At 41.2% G+C, this 25,618-nt stretch overlaps 2 protein-coding genes across 10 annotated transcripts in view; one reads left to right on the plus strand and one right to left on the minus strand.

Moving 5' to 3' along the window:
• On the plus strand, positions 1–25,486 carry GPBP1L1 (GC-rich promoter binding protein 1 like 1). 6 transcript variants are annotated; one of them, XM_083620200.1, is made up of 14 exons: positions 350–548; positions 9,401–9,497; positions 10,197–10,376; positions 13,161–13,998; positions 15,346–15,461; positions 16,964–17,093; positions 18,032–18,312; positions 18,926–18,998; positions 20,103–20,296; positions 21,181–21,321; positions 21,498–21,656; positions 22,747–22,868; positions 24,250–24,352; positions 24,582–25,486. In XM_083620200.1, exons 5-14 carry the CDS (start codon positions 15,402–15,404, stop codon positions 24,729–24,731), a joined length of 1,413 nt encoding a protein of 470 aa, XP_083476326.1. In that variant the 5' UTR covers positions 350–548; positions 9,401–9,497; positions 10,197–10,376; positions 13,161–13,998; positions 15,346–15,401; the 3' UTR covers positions 24,732–25,486. The 6 variants fall into 6 exon arrangements, with proteins under 6 accessions (XP_083476325.1, XP_083476324.1, XP_083476326.1 ...); XM_083620202.1 differs by lacking the exon at positions 10,197–10,376; XM_083620199.1 differs by lacking the exons at positions 350–548; positions 9,401–9,497; positions 10,197–10,376 and adding an exon at positions 1–278.
• TMEM69 (transmembrane protein 69) overlaps positions 1–25,618 on the minus strand; it is a 37,989-nt gene that overhangs the window by 10,067 nt on the left and 2,304 nt on the right. Inside the window, exons 2-3 of one of the 4 annotated variants that reach the window (XR_014549538.1) lie at positions 20,891–21,033; positions 18,156–18,250 (exon numbers count right to left, since the gene is read on the minus strand). The gene's annotated coding sequence lies outside the window, so the exon portion shown is untranslated. Of the gene's footprint in view, positions 1–18,155; positions 18,251–18,997; positions 19,079–20,890; positions 21,037–25,618 lie in introns of those variants that run through there. The other 3 variants (XR_014549539.1, XM_083620215.1, XM_083620216.1) reach the window with 3 other exon arrangements.

Consider the following 25,618-nt stretch of genomic DNA (forward strand, 5'->3'; position numbering starts at 1 on the left):
GTATTCGGTCAGCAGGACGTTAGCGTGCGGGGAAAGCGCACAGCATCACGGAAGTAGCTGTGAAAGGCTGGTTTGCCTGCAGCCTCCGATAACACAACCAGGAGGATACACGCTCACGCATGCGCAGAGCAGAAATGGAAGGCGCGCGAGAGCCCTGAGCAGCCTCTTTGGTGGGCGGCACGCGAAAGACTACTTCGCCTGGCTCGGACGAGCCAGAGCACGAGCAGCGGAAAGCGAGTGCGCGTGCGCCCCGGTCTTTTGGCACGGGCTGGGCCCAGGTGGGTGTGTTTCCCCCTCTTCCCCCCCCTCTTCGCACGCGTGAGTAGCCCCGCCCCCTCCGGCCCCCGGCCGGGCTGGGCCGGGCAGCCATTTTGGGCAGAGCTTTGTTATGGTTCGGTGTGGGGAACTCAAGCGACACAGAGAGTGAGGCGGGAGGGGGCGAGTGGGGCCTGGTCCCGTAAGCACGGCCTTGTGTGGAGAGAAGGGAAGAGGAGCTGGACTTGAGGCGGCGCTGAGCGGCAGCCAGCGGCCTTTGGGGAGAGAGTAAGGTAGGGAGCGGGCAGGGGGAAGCCCAGAACAGGCGAGGGGGCGGGAGCATAAACAAGTGGAGGTTCTGTTGCAGGAAAGAGCCGAGGGGGCGGTGGAGGCCCTGCGGGGTCGCTTGGCGGCCGGGAGAGTTGCTCGGGGCAGTTGTTGGTTTGCGGAAGTGCTCGGGACGAGGGGCATCGCGGAGAGGTGCTTGGCAAGGGTTGGGGTGGCAGGGAGGCGGCGATAACTAATAAGAGGGTAATGGGGGGACCTGCTTGGAGGTGTCTGCGCGGGCAATTGGGGGGGGGCAGGGGTGGAGACTGGAGGTGTGCGAGGAAGGATCAGCTGGAGTAAAGAGTGTATAGCGGAAGGAGGAGGCTACGGTAGGCCTCTGGAGTGCAAAGTTGAGCAGGAGGTGCGGAGTGGCCAGGGCAGGCAGTCGGTGGCATGTGATTTTCAGGGCAGGTGGGAGAGGGTTTTTTTTTGTTTTGTTATTTGTTGGCATGCGGGTGAAATGGATTTGGAGTTCCAGCGTGGATATAGGAAGGGAGGGAGAAGCTGATCAAAGCAGTTGTGAGACTAGGCTAAGGTAGGGGGCGGGTCTGAAGTGGGGTAGGGGGGGGCTGTCGAGTAGGGCACAGGATTTTATAAAGTGCGAGCAGTTATTCTTTAGAGGAAAGGGGGCAAATGCTGGCTTGTTGGACAACTTGTAGACAGCTTGTTGGACAACTCGAGACAGTAAAGTGTGGTGGGTCAAAACTAGGAATATTTAAGTAAGAATGCTTGACTTGGCGTAGTTTCCCTATGGAACTGTTTTCGTTTTCTTTTTCACACACACCCGCCCCAAACAACAACAGCGACTCTGTGTTCAGGAACAAATATACAAGTGTCAGGACTGGATAATTATATCTTGCCTTCCATGCAGACTGCCTTGTAAAATCTAGTATTGTTGTTCTTGCTGAGCAGGCTGAGAAGGAGGGAGTTGACTTGTGGGTGTGTTTGTAGGGAGGTACAAATAGAGTATTTTGAATATTAAGGCAGAAGGAAGGCATACAGTATTATACTTGTGTAATACTTCTTTGCTGCATATGACTCAAGGTAAGGAGTAGTGTCAGATTCCGGCAGTTACTGGTAGATTTTTTTAATGCTTGAATGGAATGTGCACTTCTTGTGTCTTTCCTTTTGGCTATATAACTCTAGATATTGCTTGAAATTATTTGGGTTTGTGGGGGTGTAAAAACATGTTCCTTTAAAATTTGGGTGGCTGAGTTAAAATATAAATGTTAAATAGAATCTAATGCAAATGTGGAAGTTGTTGTGTGTCTTAAAAGGATAGTTGCTTTGCCTGTTCTGCACCAACATTTCTTGGGAAATAGGACAATTTGTCTATATGCCTTCTATGTAGAAGATAGTCTGAAGGAAACTGAACAATTCTTAACTTTTAAAGAGAATGTACTAAAGTAGTACTTCAGCCCGATAACCTTAACAGTAAGAATTTGCATCTAGAGATCTATCAATACTTTAGTAATTAGTTTGACTTTTAGATGCAATAGAAAAAGAGTTCCAGTGACCAGTGTTTTCTTAGGGGTGGGGGAAGAAACCAGACTTATAGGATCTACTTTTGTTTTTTCCTGGAACCCCCAAGATCCATCAACCAGAGTTGGGTGCAAAAGGCATACTTAAAATTAAAGAATTCTGAGCCCAAGAATTTGTTTTTAGTACCAGACCTGAACTGAGCTGACAGTTCTTCCACACACATATCCACTCCTTGTTGCTCTATGCCACCCTGTTTTCTTCATTTCAGCAATCTGATTTGCGCATCTTGCTATTATTAAGCAATTGATAGTCAGAAATCGTTGCCAACCTCCTGAAAATCACATAGATCTTCCATTAAATCCCCAATCTCTGCACCCCTGTCTTGGGTGATCATTGTCAGGGTAAGGATGAGAACTAAGTATATTATGAAAGGATAATAGAATTTTGCAATCATTTTGATAGGTACTTCATTTATATAAACTTGTACACACTTTTGCATGAGTCACATGTTGTTTTCAAAGAGATTAGTGGGTTTGGGATTATTTGTATGTCAGCTAATACTTTTTAGTCGATTTACCATTTGCAATTCTCCCTTTCTATACAACAAGCATAAGTGAAATTTAACCCTACAGTCCACGTACTGAATGCTACATTAACACTTCTGCTAATAGTAGTAGACAGATACGACTGTGGGTGGGGATTTTTTAATTAGATTTTGAGTTGTGTTGTCAAATTTCTGCTGCTGTTGTCATATACCCTACTGTAATGAGAAATGGAAATAAGATTAGAAATTTTCTTAAATCCTGCAAAATATTAACATTGTTATGCTAAATGCTCTTCAAAATATGTCCACCCAGTTAATAGTCTGCATTCCTATTCACACTAACTTCAAGCTGCATTAAGTGTAGTGGAACTTCTGAGCTAACATGTGGTTTATTGCACAGTTTTGTTTTAGATACCTGAGTTAAACTCAAGTGCTTTGTACATAGTGAAGCTTATACAGAAACTCGTTTATCACTTAGGCATTCTGGTGCTTGCTAGTTTTTCTGCCTCTGTAAATTAAGAGAAGAGTGTAAGCCTCACCATTCTGGAAGATTTCCTTGCACCAGAAACTTTGCCCTAGTAACAAATTGTCAATATTTCTGTACACAAGAGTAGCAGTGCAAAAACATTTAGTATTAGAAGAAACAACAGAACTGGAATATAATTCCCAAAGATAGGTTTCCATTTAAGTTTCTAGAATTTTGTTAATGTTTAAGGAAAGAGATGAGAGTGGCTATGTTGCATTCAAAGCAAGTACTGAAAGAGAAGCCAGTATTGCCTCACCAGTTGATTTGCATGGTATTTGTTAGCCTTTACTGACTTATGGACAACTGTTAAGGGGGAAGGAATGACTATTGTGAAAGAAATATGTTAGTTCGCTCTTTTGCTGCAACCTCTGTATTTTAGAAAGAACACTGTACTTTGAAAGATAAGAGGTTTTGATACTTCCCATCTCTCCACTTCCCCTTTCCCTACTCCTTTAGCTGTAAAAATAGTTGAGTACTATATGGTAAAGTCAAGCTAGATTGAGGCCAATGTAATGCATTTCTAGGGCACACATTTCTTCAAAAAGGTGATGAGACTGATGCCTAATTTTTATTCTCTTTCCGGGCTCCTAACATGTCTCCTACAGTAGGCTGCAGCATGTTACTAATTTGTCATTAATAATGTTAAGCTCAGGCACTTGTAGCATAACCATATATCAGGGGTCGCCAACGTTTTTGGACCATTTTGAATGTTGAGAGAATGCTGATGGTGCCAGTTACAATATGGCAGCCATGGGGGAATGGCATGGCACAAAATTAGAGAAAGTGAAGATACATTTTCTGCCCCTGAGCAACCTCATGCTTACCGTGGGAAATCAGCTAATGTCAAAGGCACAACAGCCTTGTTTTCCCCAATGGCAGTCCTAAACCAAAGCATAAACTGCCATCCTGTATCTAGAACATAAATAGAACAAGCCCTATTTAAAAAAGGAGAAAGACTTCTGAAATAAACATGTGTACTGTGCATATGGGGCCTATCACATTTTTTGTAAAATGGTATAAATACGACCTTGTAACATAGTTTCAAGTACCGTATTAGGTCAGAAGAAGAAATGCAAAAAAATTAAATTGTGATGGTCTTAAAATCTAAGCTTTCTTTTTGAAAGACTGTAATATGTTTGATTCATGGTGGAAATAAAATTCTGTTCTAGATAATAAAGAGAAACTCTGTGAAGGGTGAATTCCACTATGTATTTAATCAAACATGGGATTCACTCATAGCACACTTTTTTAAATAAAAAGATTTTAAAAGTATGTAATAGATGCTGCGGATAATTAATGCAGATCTTTCATTGGCTTAATTTCTGGAGTGTACACAGGTATTTTACAGCTGTGTGTGTGGAAATATGGAAAGTAGTAATTCAGGTTCAGGTGTAACTGAATTACAAAAAAATGGTTAGGTGTGTAAAATGGCTGACTTGTCTTCAATTTGTCTGACATGACTTTTTAAAGAATATATTGAAACAGACCGCTTTCATTTTAGAAATATAATACATTATTTGTTTTAAAAGGGGGAGACTCAAGACCACTTATTTAACAATGTATGGTAAAGGTACCCCTGCCCGTACGGGCCAGTCTTGACAGACTCTAGGGTTGTGCGTTCATCTCACTCTAGAGGCCGGGAGCCAGCGCTGTCCGCAGACACTTCCTGGTCACGTGGCCAGCGTGACGAAGCTGCTCCGGCGAACCGGCACCAGAGCAGCACACGGAACGCCGTTTACCTTCCCGCTATAAAGCGGTACCTATTTATCTACTTGCACTTAAGGGTGCTTTCGAACTGCTAGGTGGGCAGGAGCTGGGACCGACCGACGGGAGCTCACCCCGCCGCGGGGATTCGAACCGCCGACCATGCGATCGGCAAGTCCTAGGCGCTGAGGTTTTACCCACAGTGCCACCCGCGTCCCTAACAATGTATGGTGTTTACACCCAAATAATTTCATCTCCAAAATAGCTATGTATTTGTACAGGCATTTAAACTTGCCCATACCAAAATTGGAGCTTACTTGCAGCCTATTATGGGTTGAATCCAGCAACCATTGGATAAATGGAATGACTTCTGCTCCTGCAGTGGAACGTCTCCTCCCCATGACCCCCGAATCTGAGGTAGTGGGTTGGGGAGGTGGGGGTGCATGGAGGGGGGAGGAGAAGTACATGAATGAAAGCCATTCCACTTGTGCAATGATGTTTTCGGATACAACCCAGAACATTTTAAAGCTTGGGAAGTTTTAAATAGTGTGGCAGTGGAACTGGTCACCTTAGACTTTGTTTATGGATAAATATATGTGTTGTGTTGGTCATCACCATTTGATGTTGATAGACATCTATATTAACCTGAGATACAAACAAGAGTCAGCATCCACACATAGCCATTTCACTCCTTCCTTCACCAGAGTGAAGCAGCCAGGAAGCTGCATCCAGACCAGGAGCCATAGTTATGGCTTTCAAACAAACCACATTATGAAACCATGGTATTAAGGTGGTCACTGCATTAACTAGTTCCAAGTGTGAATGTATCAAGAAGCTGTCGGCTGCAGCTTCCTGGCTTGCTCATTTGTGCAAAGGAAGAGGTGAAATGGTTGCATGTGAGTGCCTGAAACTTGTGTAAGTCTTGATTTACTAAGCCAAGATTATCCTCTGAACATCATCCAGGTATAAAGTATGCACAAATTAATATGGGTTCAGCAACCAATATGTTGACTTGGATGAAGCAACTCAGTGATCAAATTTCAGTTGAGCCATGGCTTATATGTGTGGCGTTATGGACGGCAAAAATAATAATAGTCTAGTAATGGCCCACTTCACAATGATATCAGTAATGATGCCTCTCTTGTTTCAGTGTACAAAGGGTAAATTCTTCGTATGTTAACCTGTAGTTCTGATTTTCAAGGGTTTCACAAAAGCTTTAGTAGATTAATGTGGGACATATTAAGCTACTAGTGAAATACTTGTTGTTGTGATGGACGTTGTGTGTGTGTGTGTGTGTGTGTGTGTACACTACACACATTCCAGGGGCACCTGCAGTTTGTATATAGAAATACACCCTCTTGTCTGAATAGAAATATATGATTTTTGTGGCCACAATGTAGCCTACTGTATGAAGGTAACAGTGTTCAAAACTCCCATTGTTTTAGGCTCATTGTGCGACAGGAAATTTTATTAGTGTGAGCAGTTTCTGAGCTCTGGGCGCAGTACTACGTCTAAGATTTCAGATTAAAATTGCAGTGGAAGGAAGAGAGGACCTTTTCTGATTCCCCACTTCCAGCTACTCTCTGAAGACTGGAGAAGAGACCCTCTTAAGAATATTAGGGGGAGGGCAAGAGAAGGACTAGACCATGTGAAAAATGACCATAATATTTTAGCTGCAGTTCACTCATTTTCAGCTTTGTATTCTTGTTACTTAAAAAGCATTCCATTGTTGCACCCATAACCTAAGTTTAAGGTGCCATTTAGTTCCTAGCTTTCAAATCTGTTTCTAACACTGGAAGGTAAGACTTGTATTTGATATTCTGTCCACTCTTGTACCTGGCCCTTTCTGCAGCCCTTTGGCTGAGACCTTTCTCACTCTCATTTAAAAGGTTAATACCAATACCAATAACACAAGCAAGATATGATTGCATAGCATTCTTGTTGGCAGTCTAGCTGCAATAGTCTAAACTACAGTTTCCAAAATGTCTTCAAAAACAACCCCTTGAAAAGCTCATTGCATTATTCCAGTCTAGAAATTAACCAGCCATGGCCAGGCTGTCTCTTGTCAAGAAAAGGTTGCAGTCAGCATATCAGGCATAGCTGATAAAATGCACTACATGCCACTGAAGCAATCACACGTTGAAATGGCAAAGTTGAATCCATAAGCACCCACAGGATGCACACCTGATCCTTCAGGGAGAGTGAAATCCTTTTTAGAACTGGTTGAACAGCACCTTCCTGGGCAGGTGAACCGCCCAACAACAGCACTTCCATCTAGTTACAATTTATTGGTTCTCTGCCAAGTACCAAGACAGCAGTGCTTCATCAGAAATTGACAGAGCTGGGTGTCAAAAGCCCCATAACCCTTTATAGGACACAGGAGGTCCTCAGCAGATAAGTTGGTGCAGAATGGGTTCCCATAAAATAAAAATCTGAAAACCACTGGTGTAAATCATAAGCACTGCAGCAGTTGTCTGAACCACCTAAGAACCTCCCACCAAATCACCTTCCATCTAATCAACCATATTCAAGGTTTCAGTGGAAGGAAATCTCCAGTACATGGCTTGAAATTTCAGATTTAACATGACAGTTACTTGATTTGAAGCTTTCTCAGAAGTAATACATGCAGATCCCATTATCTGAACATAATGCGTTCCTAGAAAATCACTCATTAGGCGAACAATCACATAATGATCTAATGAATCCCATATTCCCCTCCTAACATTTAGTTTGGCCTTCAGTCACTGCCTCTGCTCTGCAGGTTACATTAATCACATCCCTTTTGAAATTTTTATTGATCAGGGTTGACCATACCAGTTTGAATTTTGTCATCCTAAGGATGGAAGTTAGGGCTGTTGTTTGCTTTTGTAGAAGGTGAAAAGATGTGGTGTGAAATGTTTGTACTCTGTTCTACATGAGTTGGGCCAGACTGCTGTTGCTCCTTTTTTCTGTGCTTGAAAATAGACTAGGATTTAGACTGAAGCAGTGTTAGTTGATTATACTGGTTCATCATAAATACATTCTGCCATACTAAACTGAAAGATCAAATTCAAAATTGTTAATATATGAAGATGTTTTCTTTGGTGTGGGAGTAAGTTCAATCCTTCAAGTTCTGAGGGTCCAGATGCTAGTGCTGCTTGTGACCTCTGGGCCAGTAAGTCTTAGTATGTGGCTGAACAGCACATCCAAGTGTTTTTGCCTACCAATACAGTGTCTTCCAAAGTGTCTTCCAATACAGAATTCCATTGCTCAAAATGCATTTATATGGGAAAATGCAATGTAGCACTAACTAGCAAAGAACTACTGCACATGGCGTTGGAAGTCATGCAATCAAGAGATGTATGGAGCAAATTAGGTTTCTTAAGAAGTAGAATGAACTGTGTTTTTAATTGAGAACATAGCAACTAATCATGATTGGGTAGAATTAATGGAATCTGGACTGGTTTTTTGCAGATTTCTGTTTAAGGTTAGATAGTAAATCCCATGTGAATCACTCAGTAATTTGTGTATACCTATACCTAACAAGGGATGCGGGTGGCTCTGTGGTCTAAACCACAGAGCCTAGGGCTTACTGATCAGAAGGTCGGCAGTTTGAATCCCCGCGACGGGGTGAGCTCCCGTTGCTCGGTCCCTGCTCCTGCCAACCTAGCAGTTCGAAAGCACGTCAAAGTGCAAGTAGATAAATAGGTACCACTCCGGCGTGAAGGTAAATGGCATTTCTGTGCGCTGCTCTGTTTTGCCAGAAGCGGCTTAGTCATGCTGGCCACATGACCCGGAAAAACTGTCTGCGGACAAACACCGGCTCCCTCGGCCTATAGAGCGAGATGAGCATGCAACCCCAGAGTCGTCCGCGACTGGACCTAACGGTGAGGGGTACCTTTACCTTTATACCTAACAAACATTGAGCTGTAACTGTATGCATCAGTGATTAGAAAGCTGAATGCATAAAACATGCAGTTTTCTAGAGTAAACTAGGCTCTCCTGCACACTCAGCTGTTTGCCATATTGGTTTATTAGTTGCACTTAAGTCAGTTTCCTGTGAAGTTGTGGTTTGACAAACCTCTGAAGCATTGAAGTAAGGCACTCGAGGAGGTAATGAGATGGATGAATTGGCATATTGCTAACTTTCAGACTGATGAGTGATAGCTTATCTGTCAGATTGTTGAGAGGCTCCCTGGGACAATAGGTTCCTTTGATTTAAACATTTATGTACAAGATTTTGACCACTATAATATGGATGTGGCACACAAACTTGCAATATTATATATGTCTATGTTTTTGAAGGGGGCATGATTTCATAGTGTTACACTAGATATAAATTGCAAAGCCGCCAGACATGCAAATAGCCATTTTAAAACTCTTTAGAAAGGAACAGTACTAAAAACATTACAAGTAAGGGCTGCTCTATGGAGATTACACTTAACCCTTTTTTGTTCTCAATTCTATTAGCTATTCAGTGTCTATGGTAACATTTGTTAGGTCTTTAACAAATGCACAGGTATTTGCAGATTTACATGTAACTGCATTGTGTTAATTTAACCCTTCTCTGCTTTGCTTCTCAGGCAAACCTCTTGTAAGCTGAGCAATAGCTTGGAACTTTTATCCCAAAATAGAACCCAGTTACAACTTTGCTGAAACGAAAATAATTTTAGTATTTGAGTTAAGTGAATAACTTTTCCTCCCAAGGGTTGTAATGTTAAATTCCTGAATTATACTGTGTATTAACTTTCACTTTTAGTTTAGACAAGTATATTACGCCATTCATTCTCAATTGTTACTTGCTAGAAGGGTAAATACTAGTTATCCATGGATGAGCACCCAGCTGTCACCATGCATCTGTTTCTGCTGGAGAGCTGTAGTGATAGATGCCACAGCACTGCAATGTGCTTTTCTATTAATAATACTGACATTTTTTAACAACTAAAATACAAGTACACACCCAGAAACACAATAATTGAACAATAGGACAAAAACAACCTAACTTTAGGAATGGAAGCAAGAAAAAAGTACAGTATAATTGAATCTAAAGATACATGGTATACATTCTACTTGTCTTTGTTTTCTTTCAAAGGATCCTCACTTCTGAAGGAAAAGTTGAAGTTGGGATACAACCTTATCTTATGGCACTTAAGCTACACTCTGTATAGGAAAAAGAGGTGGAGGCGATGCTTATGTGTAACGTAGATCAGGAGAAGATGACTAATCAGAATCTAGAAAAGGGTTATGTATTTTTTTCAAACAATTTAAAAGTTTGCTGCGTCTTGTAGCTCACCCACTCCTTGCATACCAAATCCAACATTCCAATCTGGGCTTTCAGCTGGGTCCTAGTCTTGACACCAAATGCTTTGCTCTACGCAGCACATTTAAACCATAAGAGGAGCCCTGTCGGATCAGACCAGGGGGTCTATCTAATCCAGCTTTGTGTTCTCAAAGTGGCCAACAGATGGAAGCCCACCCAAAGGACATGAGTGCTATGATGCACTCCCACTTGTGATCCACCCAACTGGTTTTTAGAGGCATTCTGCCTCTGATGCTGAGGTAATATAGAAACTGTGACTAGTTATTCTAAATGCAGAGTAATGGGCATCTCTGCTTGCATGATTGAATGATTGTGAGGCTGGTGCAGGTGGATGAGAGTGGGTAAGCCTCCCTGCACCAGCAGAAACCCTTGTGTTGGCTCCTGCTAGCTAGCAGAACTACTTAGCCCAACAGGTCTACTGTGACTGAGATACTTCATTAGGTAAAACTAACCTATCTTTTTAGTTTAGTTTACTTTAATAAGTCAGAAATGTTAAACTGGAATCTATTCAACTTAGGGCATCAGGATATGTTCCAGGAAATCAACATTTCTGGTTTGAGTTGAATCCTGAGAAGGCGTGTGTGTGTGTGTGTGTGTGTGTGTGTGTGTGTGTGTGTGTGTGTGTGTTTTAATGTCTCTTGCCAAATAATGTTGAATTCCCATCTAGGAGATAAGGAGTTCAATTTCCAGGTTGTGAATGGATAGTTAACTTCCCTTCCTGCCCCAATCAGTAAAAGAAGTTATCACTTCACTGGGGACTTGCATGAGGAGGTGTTGCTAGAGGACAACAGTTCCTGGCCATGCTGGCTGCACTGATGAGAGTTGGAGTTCAGTAAAATCTGGAGAACCACAGATTTCCCTTTCCCAGCATAGTAATTATGGGGCCAGGATATTAAATCGGTGATTCTTTTAAAAATAATGTGCCAATCTTGACATAGAACTTTTTGAATCAGGCTAGAGCAGCTTTCCCTGACTTGGAGCCCCCTCCACCCCCAACTACAGCTCCAGCTAGCACAGCTAATGATTAGGGATGATGGTAATTGTAGTCGAAAATGTCATGAGAGCATCAGGCTGGAAAAGGCTGGACTAGAGAATATCAACTTACTACTTTGCCATGATTATAGCTCCACATTGAGCTATATGAGATCATAGAATCTTAGAGTTGGAAGGGATGCAAGGGTCATCTAGTCCAACCCCCTGCAATGCCGGAATCTCAGCTAAAGCACCCATGACAGGTGGCCATTCAACCTCTGCTTAAAAACCTCCAAGGAAGGAGAGTCCACTACCTCTTGTGGGAGTCTGTTCCACTGCCAAACAGCTCTTACTGTCAGAAAGTTTTTTCCAAATGTTTAGTCAGAATATCCTGACAACTTGAAGGCATTGGTTCAAGTCCTACCCTCCAAGACAGGGAGAAAACAAGCATGTTTCCTCTTCCACGTGACAGTCTTTAAGATATCGGAGGATGGCTATCATATCTCCTATCCTCTTTTCCAGGCTAAACATACCCAGCTCCTTCAAGCGCTCCTTGTAAGCCTTAGTTTCCAGACCCTTAATCATCTTGGTTGCCCTCTGCACATGTTCCAGCTTGTGAACTTCCTTCTTAAATTGTGGTGCCCAGAATTTGGACACAGTATTCCAGGTGTGGTCTGACCAAGGCAGAATAGAATGGTACTATTACTTCACTTGGACACTATACTTCTGTTGATGCAGCCTAGAATAGTGTTAGCTTTTTTTTTTTTTTTTTTTTGCTGCTGCTGCTGCATTACCCTGTTGACTCATGTTAAGCTTGTGGTCCACCAAGACCCCTAGATCCTTTTCACATTTACTGCTAGTAGTCCAGGTGTCCCCCATCCTATATTTGTGCATCTGGTTCTTCCTGCCTAAGTGCAGAACCTTAGATTTGTCCCTATTGAAGTTCATTTTGTTAGCCTGGGCCCAGTTCTCCAGTCAAATATAACTTTACAGGAAGTATGTATCAAAGAGAAATTCAGGACTTAAAGAAATGAATGCTATGCAGAATACCTTAAATGCTGCTGTTCTGGGGTTTCTTTTTGACCAGTAGGAAACCTTCCATAATTTACCTTTTGTGATTCTAGGCCTGTAATTTCTGCCATGGTGATAAATCAACGGAACGTGGAATTTTTAAATTCTAAAATGCATAGCATCCTTAGTGATGTGCTAGTGTTCTGTGGTGTGTGTGCGCGTCCAATTTCAAATAAGTCATAGCTTAGTAGTTAGGGTTGATTAATTATAGACACTGTATTAGTGAGGGTTGTTTGGTAGGTAATAAAATTTAAACCTTTCATAAGAGTTTTTCTGAGCTAGATTTACATATTCAGCATTGCATAGTATTGACTGTGCTCAGTCCTCTTTTGGTTGACTTTGGGGGTTTTGCCGCCTTGTAAAGTGTTTTTTTTATACATATCTGCAAGCCTCAAGGTTCCCTCTGAGCAGGCAGACAACTTTCCTTTTGTTTCTTTCTGGCCCTTTTTTGGGGCTTTTGTCGGTATTCAGTGAATTTGCAATTAGAGAGTGTTATTTGTATCTTCTGTTGGTAGTGCATGTTGGCAGGCCTGTGTTTGAACATGGCGGCACCTGGAAAGTAGGTATGTCTGGAATGTTGGAGTTCAAATCCTTATTCATGAAGCTCACAAGGTAGCTTTGATGGTGGTAATAATAATAATGATGATGATGATGATGATAATAATTTGTACCCCGCCTATCTGACTGGGTTGCCCCAGCCACTGTGGGTGGTAAAGTCTCTCAGCCTAACCTACTTCATGAAGCTATTTTATGAAGACAAAATAAGGTAATACATGGATGGATGGGGTACAAATAGGATAACTTTCAAGTTAAAAATGCTGAAATAGGGTGTTGATTGAAAATAATCACAGGTAACTTAAAAACTGGCTTGCTTCATGATTTCAGTAGAAACTGAAGAAGACATGGAAAACTTACATGTTATTGAGCTTTTAGATCCTTTTTGCTTCATTTACTGATAGGTAATACTGTCTTTCTTTCAGAGAATACTTCGTGAATTCTACACTTTTCAGAAGATCGTCACCCAAATTCATTATAATACACCAACTTTCTCTTTTTTAAAGCAACAACTCAACTAAATTAGTTCAGGGAGAGATTATTTTCTGGCTTAGCCCCTTACTTTTAGCTTTAATTGAATGCATTCATAGCAACAATAGGGCAGAAATCATTGTGAATCTTACCTCTTCATCAAGTTGCTTTTAGTTCCTCAGCAAGGAAATTTAAGTTACATTATGTGAAAATCCTTTCAAGATACAGTTTTAAGAATGCTAACAACTTTTTAAGCAACTATAAAAGTGGTGAAGATGAGTCTTGCATTTTAGAACTTCTACAAATATAAGTTTTAACACACATTTTCAGAATTTGCAAGATACTTCATGGTCCTGCCACCCACCTCCCCGCCCCCATTCCAAATCAAGTTGTTGCAGAAGATGAACAAAGTGGATTTGTGGAGTTCACCATTAATCATGGTGTCTTTCTGAATGCTGTGCATATCTGATAAGTACTGTTGTAATGTAAAAGCTGAGTTGCATAGCATTGTAACAACAACAGCTAAATTAATGAGGTGAATGTAGTTGTGGCTTTTCAAAAATGCACACTCCCTTTTAGGTATTTTTTTTCTCATATAAGTGCAGAGAGCAATTAAGATGAGCAGCTAGAGGGGTGAGGGGTGCAGTCGGCACGAAGTGCGGCTTCTCGTGCTTCCTTTGGGACTCACCCTTGCCACAAAGCTGGCATAGGTGCACCCTGGAGAAGGAAGAAATCTGGAGAGCCAAGAGAAGTGCTAAAAGTGAGAGTGGTGGACTGCAGAGGCCGGACTAGGTAAGTCATTGTGGGACTTCTTTTGTTTATAGCTATATGAAAATACACAATCTTTGCGCCTTCATTTCCATCTCTGTTTGTGATATTTCACAACAGGTATGTTCAAATGGTCATATCTTGATTTAATAAGAAGAAATAAGAAGTCTTGTGCACCCACGTGCAGCTGCTCCTTTCCTGTCTTTGCATGAGGTGGCAAACAACAGGGAAGTCTTTAGTTAAAAATAATATCCTGTTTAGTAGCTTTGGAACTGGTATTTGAAGCCATGGCTTGAGGTTGCCTTCAGATGGTGTCTAGAAGCATAGAATCATAAGTTGGAAGGGGCCCAAGAGTCATCAGGTTCAACCCCCTACAATGCAGGAATCTTAACTAAAGCATGACGGAAGACCATCTAACCTCTGCTTAAAAACCTCCAATGAAGGAAAATGCACCACCTTACAAGAGGGTCTTTTCCACTGTTGAACAGCCCTACTGTCAGAAAGTTCTTCCTGATGTTTAGTTAGTATCACCTTTCTTGTAACTTGAATCCTTTGGTTTGGGTCCTAGCCTCTGGGACAGGAGAAAACAAGCTTGCTCCATCCTCCACGTGACAGTCCTTTAGATAACTGAAGAAGTTTGAAGGGTTTCCCAGTTCAGACAAAATGGGAAATGGGATATTGTTGACTGTGGATTTCTTGTTATGTGCTCATGGAAAAGCCATGATACAGTTCAAACATGCTTATTGTGAAAGATTTATAGCAGGGGTCAGCAAACTTTTTCAGTAGAGGGCCAGTCCACTGTCCCTCAGACTTTGTGGGGGGCCGAACTATATATTTTTTTGGAGGGGGGAAATGAATGAATTCCTATGCCCCACAAATAACCCAGAGATGCATTTTAAATAAAAGCACACATTCTACTCATGTAAAAACATGCTGATTCCTGGACCGTCCGCGGGCTGGATTTAGAAAGCTATTGGGCCGGATCCAGCCCCCGGGCCTTAGTTTGCCTACCCATGATTTATAGTGTCCAGAGGGAGACATGAGTGAAATACTAATATGCTGGAGGGGAAATTAATACTGAATTCTTCATCAACTTTTTCTAGTTCCCAGCAGAAGCTATAGAGGTTGATGGAGCTCAGTTTCTAGTTTTATTGGTTTGAATTGAGCATGGAGGGTGGAAATCAACAGGAGCCATTGAACTACAGTAGTTCAGAATGGATCTATGTCAAGTTGTATATCCTTCAGTTAGCTCTTGGAAAGATACTAAGTTGCTGTCCAAGCTGTTGGGGGCAGGCCCAGTCCTGTCTTTGCTGTGTTGTCTTTGCTCTGGGAAGGGCTGACAGTGGATATGTGTTGTTCATCTTGTCTTAGATCCTGGCCATGAGGTTTGATGCCTCGCTTTATTGAAGGAGAGATACTGGACCTAAATGGCGCAGCATGACTTTGTTCCTGCCTGGCTTAACTTCTCTACACCACAGTCTGCTAAGGTAAACGACTGAATCTTGGATCAAACTCTTCAATAACATTTAGACAAGTTATGACCAGCTTGCCTAAAACGCATACATGGCTTTGTAAAATAGTTAAGTTATATTGGCCATATTGAGCCCGCATTAAAAGTGCATCAGCAATAAAATGGTAGGACATTGCTACCAGAGTTGATAGCCCATTTGTCAAACTAATGCTTGCATTAAAAAAACTAACATACAAATTGCATTTTTGGACAATTTGTCACTAATGATGTGTTGTCATGACATGGAAAAAGCTGCAAAACTTAAATGTAACCAGTGCCCTCTTCAAACTGTTTTTTGCTTTATTGCGAAGGGTTGGTTTAAACTCTTGTGTTTTGTGTGGCTGCAATGTAGCCTATTCTAGTTACATTAATTGATACATGCGCTTTTGCCTCTGGCCCCACCCACCACTGGCATGCATCCCCTTGAAGGTTCCCAGGGAATGTAGACCTCAGGTTGAAAAAGGTTCTCTACCCCTGGTTTGGAACAGCCAGTCTCTCAAAGTCATGCACAGAGAAAATCCAAACATTTACCATTACAGTAACACAAAAAATTGTTAATTAATATGTGGGCAAAATATGTGCCCTGAGGGACAAAGTGGATGTTCTGGGAACAACAAATGCTACAATATGACTGAAGCTAAGCTGGTGTTGTCCTGGAAGCCAGGCTACTGGGAGCCCCTCGTAAGAGTATATATATAATTTGGATAGGGTTGTCTTTACCCTTAAGATTCAAATGTGCAGCATAGGGGTGTGGCATTGCTCCTGTGTGCCCAGTAGCAGCTATAGCCAGAAGTGCTTTTTGCTAGTTTTGATAGGTGCACCAGCAGTTCCCGTTCCTGGTTAGGATAGACCTGGTAGCAATAATTAATTACAATATCCAGATTGGATTATCATAATGCATAGAACTATTATAATGCACTCAATGTGCACTTTCAATGGCTTCTTATAAATGAAGAATCTAAATGCCATTTTCCAATATAGGTCCTAAATAATAATAATAATAATAAAAAAATTCATTTATATCCCGCCCTCCCCAGCCGAAGCCGGGCTCAGGGCAGCTAACAACACTAAAATAGTGCAACATTCTAAAAACATTATAAAAATTAATTAAGATCAAAATTGATGGCAACCATACTAAAGTTCTGTAAAGATTGCCAAAGGAGGGAGTCAGGCTGCGCCCTGACCAAACTGTTTGACCGCTGATCAATCTGTTATCCTGAAATAATAGCAAGATAACTTGCTGTCACAGTGTATTTAAAAGGCATCAAGGAAGGAACAGATTCTACACAATTGCAAATGTGTGGCTGAAGCTGGTACATATATACCAAATATAGCTTTGTTGGTTGTTTCTGGTGGTCACTGGAATATCACTTTTGAACAAAGTAGGAAACAGTCTGCTGATAAACTCCTGAAAACTCATGTGGAGCTCATAATTCCAGAGCCTTTGCATGTTTTGATTATTATTTTTTTCCTTAATAGGCCCCTGGAACCACTCTTGAGAAGCACGGAGAGCATCTTCCTCGGGGAGAGGGCCGCTTTGGAGTAAGCCGGAGACGCCACAACTCTTCTGATGGCTTTTTTAATAATGGTCCCCTCAGAACTGCAGGAGGTATATAAAAGGGCTCATACTAGAACTTGTACACACTGGTCTTAGGTTTTATTACTCACTTAGGTGCTGCAAACATTTAAATGCTTGAAAAACCTGATTGTCTGAGATAAAAGTGTGGAGGTTTTCAACTTACCCCGGACTTTGTAACAATTGTTTCCTATGAGAGAGTAAACTGAGAGCACTCCGTAGGTGGTATTCTGATTTTTCATGATGTGCTAGGAGTCTGTTGGCATACTTAAGCAAAAGTCAGCTGTGATAGAAGACTATAATGTCATTGCTTGTATGGTAGAATGGTTAGGGTATATTGTTCACTTGGGCTTCATAATAAAGGCTGTAATCCCAAGATCTGGTTGGAGTAGTAAGGGTGATACTCTGAACTGACATAGAGCAGGGATGGGGGACTTTTCCCCCAGGTGGGCCAAATCTGTTTCTGCCCTACACTTTGCAGGCCAAATTTGGGCAGGGTCTCCCATCTGTCAATCACCCAATATCACAATGAGGTGATGTGCCTCTATGAAAGAGCACTCCCAGTATGCCATCAAAGAGGTTTGCTCCAGGATTGCTGTGGTGTTTGCACTGACTGCCCTGCTAAAGTGAAGAATTTCCCCCCCTTTTGAGCATTTGTTTCCATAAAAATCAACTGACGGATGGTTAGAGTGTGCCCTGCTTCAGCAAGGGAACAATGATGAGCTTGCTTCCAATTGTTCCTTTGAAGCCACTTCAGTGGCTGCATGTGGCATTGGGGGGAGGGGAATAGATAGGTGTGATTTGCCAGAAGTAGCTGGGGTGCATTGTAGGTCCAAATTGGCTCCTGCACCAGAGGTTCCCAACCCCTGACAAAGTGCATTGTTGCTGCACGCTGGCTTCATTAGAGATCTGTACTATGGCAGATATTTTAGGTACTAACTTTTTATTCATACAATCTTCCTCTCATGCAGACTGCTGGCATCAGCCTTCCCTGCACCGTCATGATTCTGTGGACTCTGGTGCTTCTAAAGGAGTTCATGTTGGGCTAGCTGGCAATCAGCCTGGCTGGTATGGTTCTTCACGAGGCCATGATGGCATGAATCAAAGAGGAGGAGGAGGAACTGGATCCCATCGCCACTGGAATGGCAATTTCCACTCCCGAAAGGGTTCAGCCTTTCAGGAAAAGCCACCTGCTGAGACGAGGGAGGAAAAGGAAGAAAAGGAGAAACTGCAATTTGAGGAGGAAGACTTTGTAAGTGTACAGTACTGTGTTTTCAACAAGGTTTCCTGCCGATTTTTCACAAGCACTGATTTCTTCTATGCTTTCATGCGTCTCTGTGTTTCCCCAAACTGCATAATGTGTGAATGCTCTGCCCCCAGAGATGTATCCAGAACATGTGTCCACTTATGTGTTCATAGGAAAACTCCTTTCTTTGGATATATATGGGAAGTTCCTCCCACATGCCAGTTGGGCAACCAGTATCATTTTAGTTTCTTCCTCCTTCTAACTCACAGCTTTCCCTAAGGCTAGATTCTGATCAGACATACTGATTATTCCATGTTTAGACTATATTAAAAAATTTAATGTTCTTTTCATGCAGTACACTTGCTTCACTTAAACCTATTTGTATCTCCAACCTAGTTCTTTAATAAACTTGCTATTTGCTCACACTGGTTTACAGAGTAATTAAGTACAACAGCAAAGGAACATTGTCGAGATGTTGGTATATAAACTGTGAGAGAATAATGTTGAATTTAAATACAATTATTAAGTTTTTAAAACTTAGTCCTAGCTAAGTAACTTGAAAATAGTTAATAAAATTTTGTATCATAATAAGACATATGTTTTTCTTTTTGTTTTCTAGCCATCATTGAATCCAGAAGCTGGAAAACAGAACAGCCAGAGTAAACCAGTTGGGACTCCATCTGGTGTTTGGGGTAGGTATTGAGGCATCATCGAACAGCCATCATCTTAGTAAAAGATATAAATTGTCTTTCCATTTTCAATCCCAAGAATTCTGAAGCAGATTGAGCCGAATCTTAGTATTTTCAAAGATGCCTTGGATATTTAGTGGTAGAGTTGTAGAGTCCTTGGATCTCACCAAGAAATGCCTGTGTTCTCTTCTTTTCTCCCCCCACCCCCATCATATTTGACATTCAGCATCCTAGACATTTAAATTCTGCCCATTCAGTATCTAGAGCACTTCTCCAATTCGTTTCAGCTATGTGGAAAGTGCTGTGTTTCCATCCCTCATCCAAACCACCAGACACGTGGCACAAGCAAGAGAGTGATGCTTGAGCCCTGAGCCTTAAGAAGCTACATAGTAAAGGAAGGACTTGATTCAATGAGTTATGGATCCTTTTTAATGCCCAAAGCAGCCCATGTCATCTACTAACCATTAATCACACATCTACTGTACCAATGTTCAGCCATGTAACATCCAAAGTAGTCCTTAAGATTGTTAGGCCCTATGCGTACCACTGGTTACAGACATATAGCCAGAATGGAACATACTAATTGAAAGTCAAGACATTTTGTGAGAGGCCTAAGCTAAGCATAGCTACTTGCATCTTAGTGCTCATCTAAACTATATTGGGCGTAAAGATGAGCTTGTAACAATATGCACAACTGATAATTCCTACTGGCCCAAGTTTGTTCCCTCCAAAGACTCTCATGGAAGAATAGTGAATATAACTTGTTTCATCAGATTGCAATTATATAAAGCACTGTCCTTTAGAATTGGACTTTATTTGAACTTAATATCCATCTTGGTTGAAAATCTAAAATAAATCTATTTGTTAACTACATTTCCAGACTAGCCCTTCTCAGATCCTGTCCTATATGATGAGCTGTCACCAAATATTTCCTGTTTGAGCAGGTGCTAAAATAACTGGACTGAGAAAAGTGTGAACTTGTAGAAAAGTTTCTGCCTTCCTGTAACAAGTAGCGTCTATAAAACCATCCATTCCCATTTGAACTACGGATGAACTGCATTTTTAATGAAAATTTGGTGTGTTTCTCTTCCCCACCCCTTTTACTAGAAAACCCTCCTAGTGCCAAGCAACCTACCAAGATGCTGGTCATCAAAAAGGTTTCAAAAGAAGATCCTGCTGCTGCCTTCTCAGCTGCATTTACGTCACCAGGGCCTCAGCTTTCAAATGGCAACAAGGCAACTACCATTGTCCCAAGCGTCTACAAAAATCTGGTTCCCAAGCCTGCAACACCCCCTTCCAAGGTATGCATAGGTTCACTCAGATAAAAGGCAAAGGTACCACTGCAGGGGAAGTTTTAACATTCTGTTGAGCAACCTAAGGGATATATTAAATTGTGCTGTACTAAGCCTGTACAATACTACTAGAATGTAAATGGTAATAAGGGGTTCCTGTTGAAGGTTAAGTTTTCTTTAAAAAACTGGTTATCTTGAGTTAGTGTTCTATATGCACTTCCCTCCTTTTCTCTTTTCTTCCCGCTCCCCAATGTGAGGGTGTGCCCTCTCTCCTTTGCTGAGAAGGGCTGCATTATGACAACCAGTAGACACAGGAACATTTGTATTAAGCTCTCAACAATCTCTATTTACTTGTGACTTGGGGACATGTGCCAGGTTCCCTCGTTACTCCAGTTCTGCATGCTTTCTCCCCAGCTGTTCCTGGCTTCTACTTTTATATTCCCTGTCTTCAACTCTTAGTGCTTCCTCTTCAGTTTAAATGTTTTACACAGGGTGTTACCATATAATCACCATGCACAACATGTGTCTTGTAGGCTAAATGCAGCCCCCTCTATTTGCACACATTCAGGGGAATTCTAATTGCCCACTGTTGCACCTTCTCACCTCTTTGTAGGAATAAGCAAGGCCTGCCAAAGCCCGTCACAAGTAAAAATGGGGATGGGAAACTTTCTACATTACTCTGACCACTTTTCTTTTCCTTCTCCTTTTCCTGGATCCGTGATGGGGCTGGTGCCAGTTTTTTCAGCCTGCTGACAAAAATATAAATAGTAATCAAGGTGACTGTCTAGTTTTAAGCAAGATAAAAAATTAAGTTACTAGATTAATTATTGATGTTGCTTTTATGCAGTTTCTCGCTCCCTAATGTTACTGTATTTGTTCTCTTCTCATGGCAGCCAAGCCAATGGAAAGCTAACAGAAGTGAACATAAACCAGGCTCGCTCTCCTCCAGCCGTGATTCTGCTTTTACAAGTCCAGTGTCTGTAACCAAACCTGCTATACTGGCCAGTGGCTCTGTTCTCACCTCTTCCAAAGAGGTAAGCTTGAAAGGTTGAATTAAAAAACTGGATTTGAAAGTATTTGAACATGAGTGAGCATACACTTATGATCACCCAGCTTAAATGACACAAATAGAAATGAGGTAGGGAGGACAGGATCCCTCTGGTAAAAAGTAAACTCTGGAAGATTTGCAGCACTTTTATTCTCTCTACAGAGTCCTTCCAGCATCACCCCTCCCATTGAAATAAACTCCTCTCGCTTGACAAAGCTGATGCGCCGCACCACAGATAAGAAGAGTGAGTTCTTGAAGGCCTTGAAGGATGACCGGAATGGGGAGTTGCCAGAGCGCCATGAGAGCAACAAATTGGAGGATGTAAGGGTGCAGCTCCGGTTTTTCTTTCTAGAGTATTAAAACGATAGGGATTTTTGAGTGTGAAATGAAATGCTGTGTTAAAAGTATGGCAGAGCTGGTATTTTCCAACTATTCTAAGTGCTTGACTTGTCTGGTAATCAGCTACTTTTTATAGGAATTTGAATTTTGGTTCTGTTCTTTGACTTGTGCAGATAGGTGATAAAAGATAGTTAAAGGAGTGAGTTTTCACATAAACAAAATATGTGTCCTCTTCATGCACAGTATGTCCATTTAGAAAATAACCCCTGCAGAAATTCATTTTTAATCTATATATACTAGTTCTTTCAACAAATAAAACAAAGCTGTATTTAATTTTTAGAAATGTAAAGTGCATAACACAAAACAGTATAGACATTTTCATTCCCCCACTCCCCAAATAATTGTGCTGGACTAGCACATTAAGGTAATTGAAAGCTTTTAAAGTCTTTTTACTTTTGGGAAATAAAGGGTGATAGAGGTATTAAAGAGTACTGGCTACTGACCTTGGAAGCAAAAGACTTTATTGGTTACAATAAGGTTATAACTAAGTATTTTGTCAGATGTCTGTGGGACCAGATCCAATGTGTGCAGAATACATGGTTAAGTTATTTGTTGGGAACCCATTCACAATCCTGATTGTAGGATTCATCAAGCCTCAAAAATTGCACACACAGCACCCTGTTGCACATGTGTTTTTACTTTGCTGGATTGTGTTCTTATTAGTAGGACTTGCTTAACATTCTAGAAACTACAGCTTCTAGATAGAGGGATCTTGAAAAAAAGAATATTTTTACAATGTAATTTGTTAGCATTAATTATGGTCAGGAAGGCTGGGTATATATTGATTATTTTTCCAAAAGTAAACTCCTTACAGAGCAATTTGTGCATGTTTTGAAGTCTTGCTGGGCTTATTCCATAGCAAGTGTGGTTTTGATTGGATAGATAGCAGTACAAGAGTGGTTGTTTGATGCTATGATCTAAAGGCCTAGGTAGGCCTTTTATGATATACAAGGCCTACCTGGCTCAGCAGCCTTCACCAGGCAATTTGACTTATTTTTTTCTCCCTTGCCAGATGGAGGATGGCAGCACACCAGAACCAAAGGAAAACTGGGAAGAGAATTGTCACCAAAATGGTCTTTCTCTGCCTTTAGAAGAAGGGGAGAACCTTTCTCACTCATTAGAAGCAGAACACAGGTGAGAGGGAAGACAGGCTGCTAAGGAACATCTTTTTCTACCAGCGTTGTAGCTAAATTAGTGGAATAAGAGTCAGAAGTAAAAGTAGAACCTGAAACTTCTTAAAGTTCTATCACCAACTACAATATATTGTCAGTTTTTGCTTCTATTGTTTGATCATGCTGTTCTTGCAGCGTAGTGTGCCGTTTTGCTATCCTGCACTGGGTACTCATATACATTTTGCTATCCTGCAGTGGGTACTCATATACAAAGAGTATATACTATACTCTTTGCACAGAGGCATATGATTTGAAAGGTGATGGCAAGGGTGACTCCCTAACAGCTATCTATCACACATAAGACCAGAATGTTTTTGTGGAATAAATCATTAAGTCTTCTGACACTACCCCAGCTGTTTGAACACAACAGTAGACACTTAATGTCACGGCTAGATCAGGCCTGCATAAACCGTGACCCAGTAACTGCTCAACCTCTGATGCTGCAGTGCTGCTCCCTCAGAGCAGGCATAGGAGCAATGGCTCCTTATCTGTTAGGGATGCTTTAGTTGTGATTCCTGCATTGCAGGGAGTTGGACTAGATAACCCTTAGGATAACTTCCAACTCTACAGTTCTATGTTTCAAAATAGGAGTAGGGAGCAAGGTGTATTTGCCATCATTTGTCACAGAGTCCCTGTTGGCAGTGATGTTGCTGCTACAAGGTAGAGTGAGTTGGGGAAGAGAACTTTTCTCCTGTTTGCTCTGGAAGAGGCAGATGACACAATTATTTTGCTTATAAAGGACTTTTTATTTTTCAGTCAAATCACCCCTCAGATTTTGACATGCTGACAAGCACCTAATACATGCATATCAGCGTGCATACACAAAAAAACTATTCCTCAAGAATAGTTGCTTTCTTACTAATGAATAAAGAATACAAGAGGTGTATTCTACTCAGTTATAACCTGAGAGGGAGAAGGCGGCAAGCCCATCCACTTGGCTTCTAGCTCCAGCCATCACTGGTCCAGTTCTTTCTCACATTAACCCTCAGGGAGTGGGCCTGTCACAAAAAAGCTCCCCATTCCTGCCTTATTCCTTTTTCATTCCACAGCCCCTCATAATCACATCATTTACTTTCATTACCTAGGTCCTTCTTCATAAAGTTACCCCATGTTCTTTTGCAGCTGAAGAATGCTTGTTAAAAATTATTTAACATTATTTAACAAACATTGTTAACAATGCTTGTTAAATAGAACTTAACTAGGCTATTCATGTAAAAATCAGTGGTGAGTATCTATAGAAAACGTGTCAATTTTGTATGCATTGTGATGTGGGGGTGGGTCTTTCTTCCATTGTTAATCCAACCTCTCTTTCTCAACCCACCCCATCACCTTTAAATTGCTAGGTTATTGAAAGCAATGGGGTGGCAAGAGTACCCTGAAAATGATGATAATTGCCTTCCCCTCACAGAGGATGAGCTCAAAGAGTTCCAAATAAAGTCAGAGCAGGTATGTTTAGCTTCTGTGCTTAATATTATCGGTCGTTTCCTAGATTTATTTCATAAAACCTGTGAGATGATGACTGCAAAAGCGTCTACTCAGTTATTTTTTTGCATGTTGACAAGCCTATATAGACTTTGTTTTATATGTACATAGTATTAGAGTGTACTCTGCTTTGAGCTCTGTCTGAATGGAAAAGGGGGAAAAATATGAATTCATTTTCCTTTCTTTCCTGCAGCTAAGAAGAAACGGCTTTAGGAAGAATGGATTTCTTCAAGGTCGTGGCAACAGTCAACTATTCTCCCACTGGAGAAGCACTTTTAAGACAGAGTTTGAGGAGTCGGATACAGAAACAAGTAGCAGTGAAACTTCAGACGATGATGCCTGAAAATAGGCACAAAAACCCACAGTACAAAACAACCCAGCAAACTCAGTTTGTAGTTCAGCACATAAATGTTTGGGGTTCAAATGAAGCAGAGTTTATTCTGTCTCAAGTCTGTTCAGTTTCTTTTTATTGTTGAAAACTTCATGCACAAGGGAAAGAATTATATCCCAAAGAAGAAAGCTATTGGCTTATTTTTGGTTTTGCCCTTCTATGCTTCATAGAGAACAGTCCATGCAGATGGGTGACTCATGGCCTTCTGGTGCAAGGCATACTTTCAGTCTCATCAGCAGCAGGATGTAAGGGACTGAGTTGGGCAGCCACATGCTTCTCATACTGCCGTCCACATAGCAAAATGCTGTGCGGCAATAATGTGCTAAAACAATCATTGTCAATGACAAAATGGCTATGGAAGTTCTAATTGTGTTAAATTAATGCTAATAACATGGAACTTTTTTATTTTGTTTTTTGGCGGCTCGGGGAGCTTCATCACTTAACCAGGCGTGTTTGGTTTTTTTTCTTTTTTGGGGGTACAGCTGTAAAATATTTGGATATAGGAATTGTTTGTGTTCTTGCAACCTTGATATTCAGGGTGGATTGTAAAATATAAATTTTTGTGGGACTTCAAAGATTAAGATTATTTTGATAACATTATTTACAGATTTTAAAAAGTGACTATCACATTGAGTCTGTATGAGGGGGAAAACTACTGCAACAAAAGATAACTAACTTGGAATAAATATTTTGCATCAGTTTGCCAATTCTGTGTCTCATTTCTCATGAAATACTATAGAAATAAGGCAACTTGGCTATCCTTATTTTGTGTTATTGTGGCCTTCATATAACAGAACCTGCTTTAAAGAAAATTATTGAGTAACTTGAATAAATCCTGA

This window comes from Podarcis filfolensis (genome assembly GCF_964270895.1).
Source record: "Podarcis filfolensis genome assembly, chromosome: 6".
Lineage (NCBI taxonomy): Eukaryota > Metazoa > Chordata > Lepidosauria > Squamata > Lacertidae > Podarcis > Podarcis filfolensis.

Bases quoted from the DNA above. Each gene is read 5' to 3' on its own strand.
- GPBP1L1 (XM_083620199.1), top strand. From the start codon at position 15,402: ATGGCGCAGCATGACTTTGTTCCTGCCTGGCTTAACTTCTCTACACCA. The intron at 17,094-18,031 runs GTATATAAAAGG...CCTCTCATGCAG, and splicing joins TCCCCTCAGAACTGCAGGAG to ACTGCTGGCATCAGCCTTCC. The intron at 24,353-24,581 runs GTATGTTTAGCT...TCTTTCCTGCAG, and splicing joins TCCAAATAAAGTCAGAGCAG to CTAAGAAGAAACGGCTTTAG.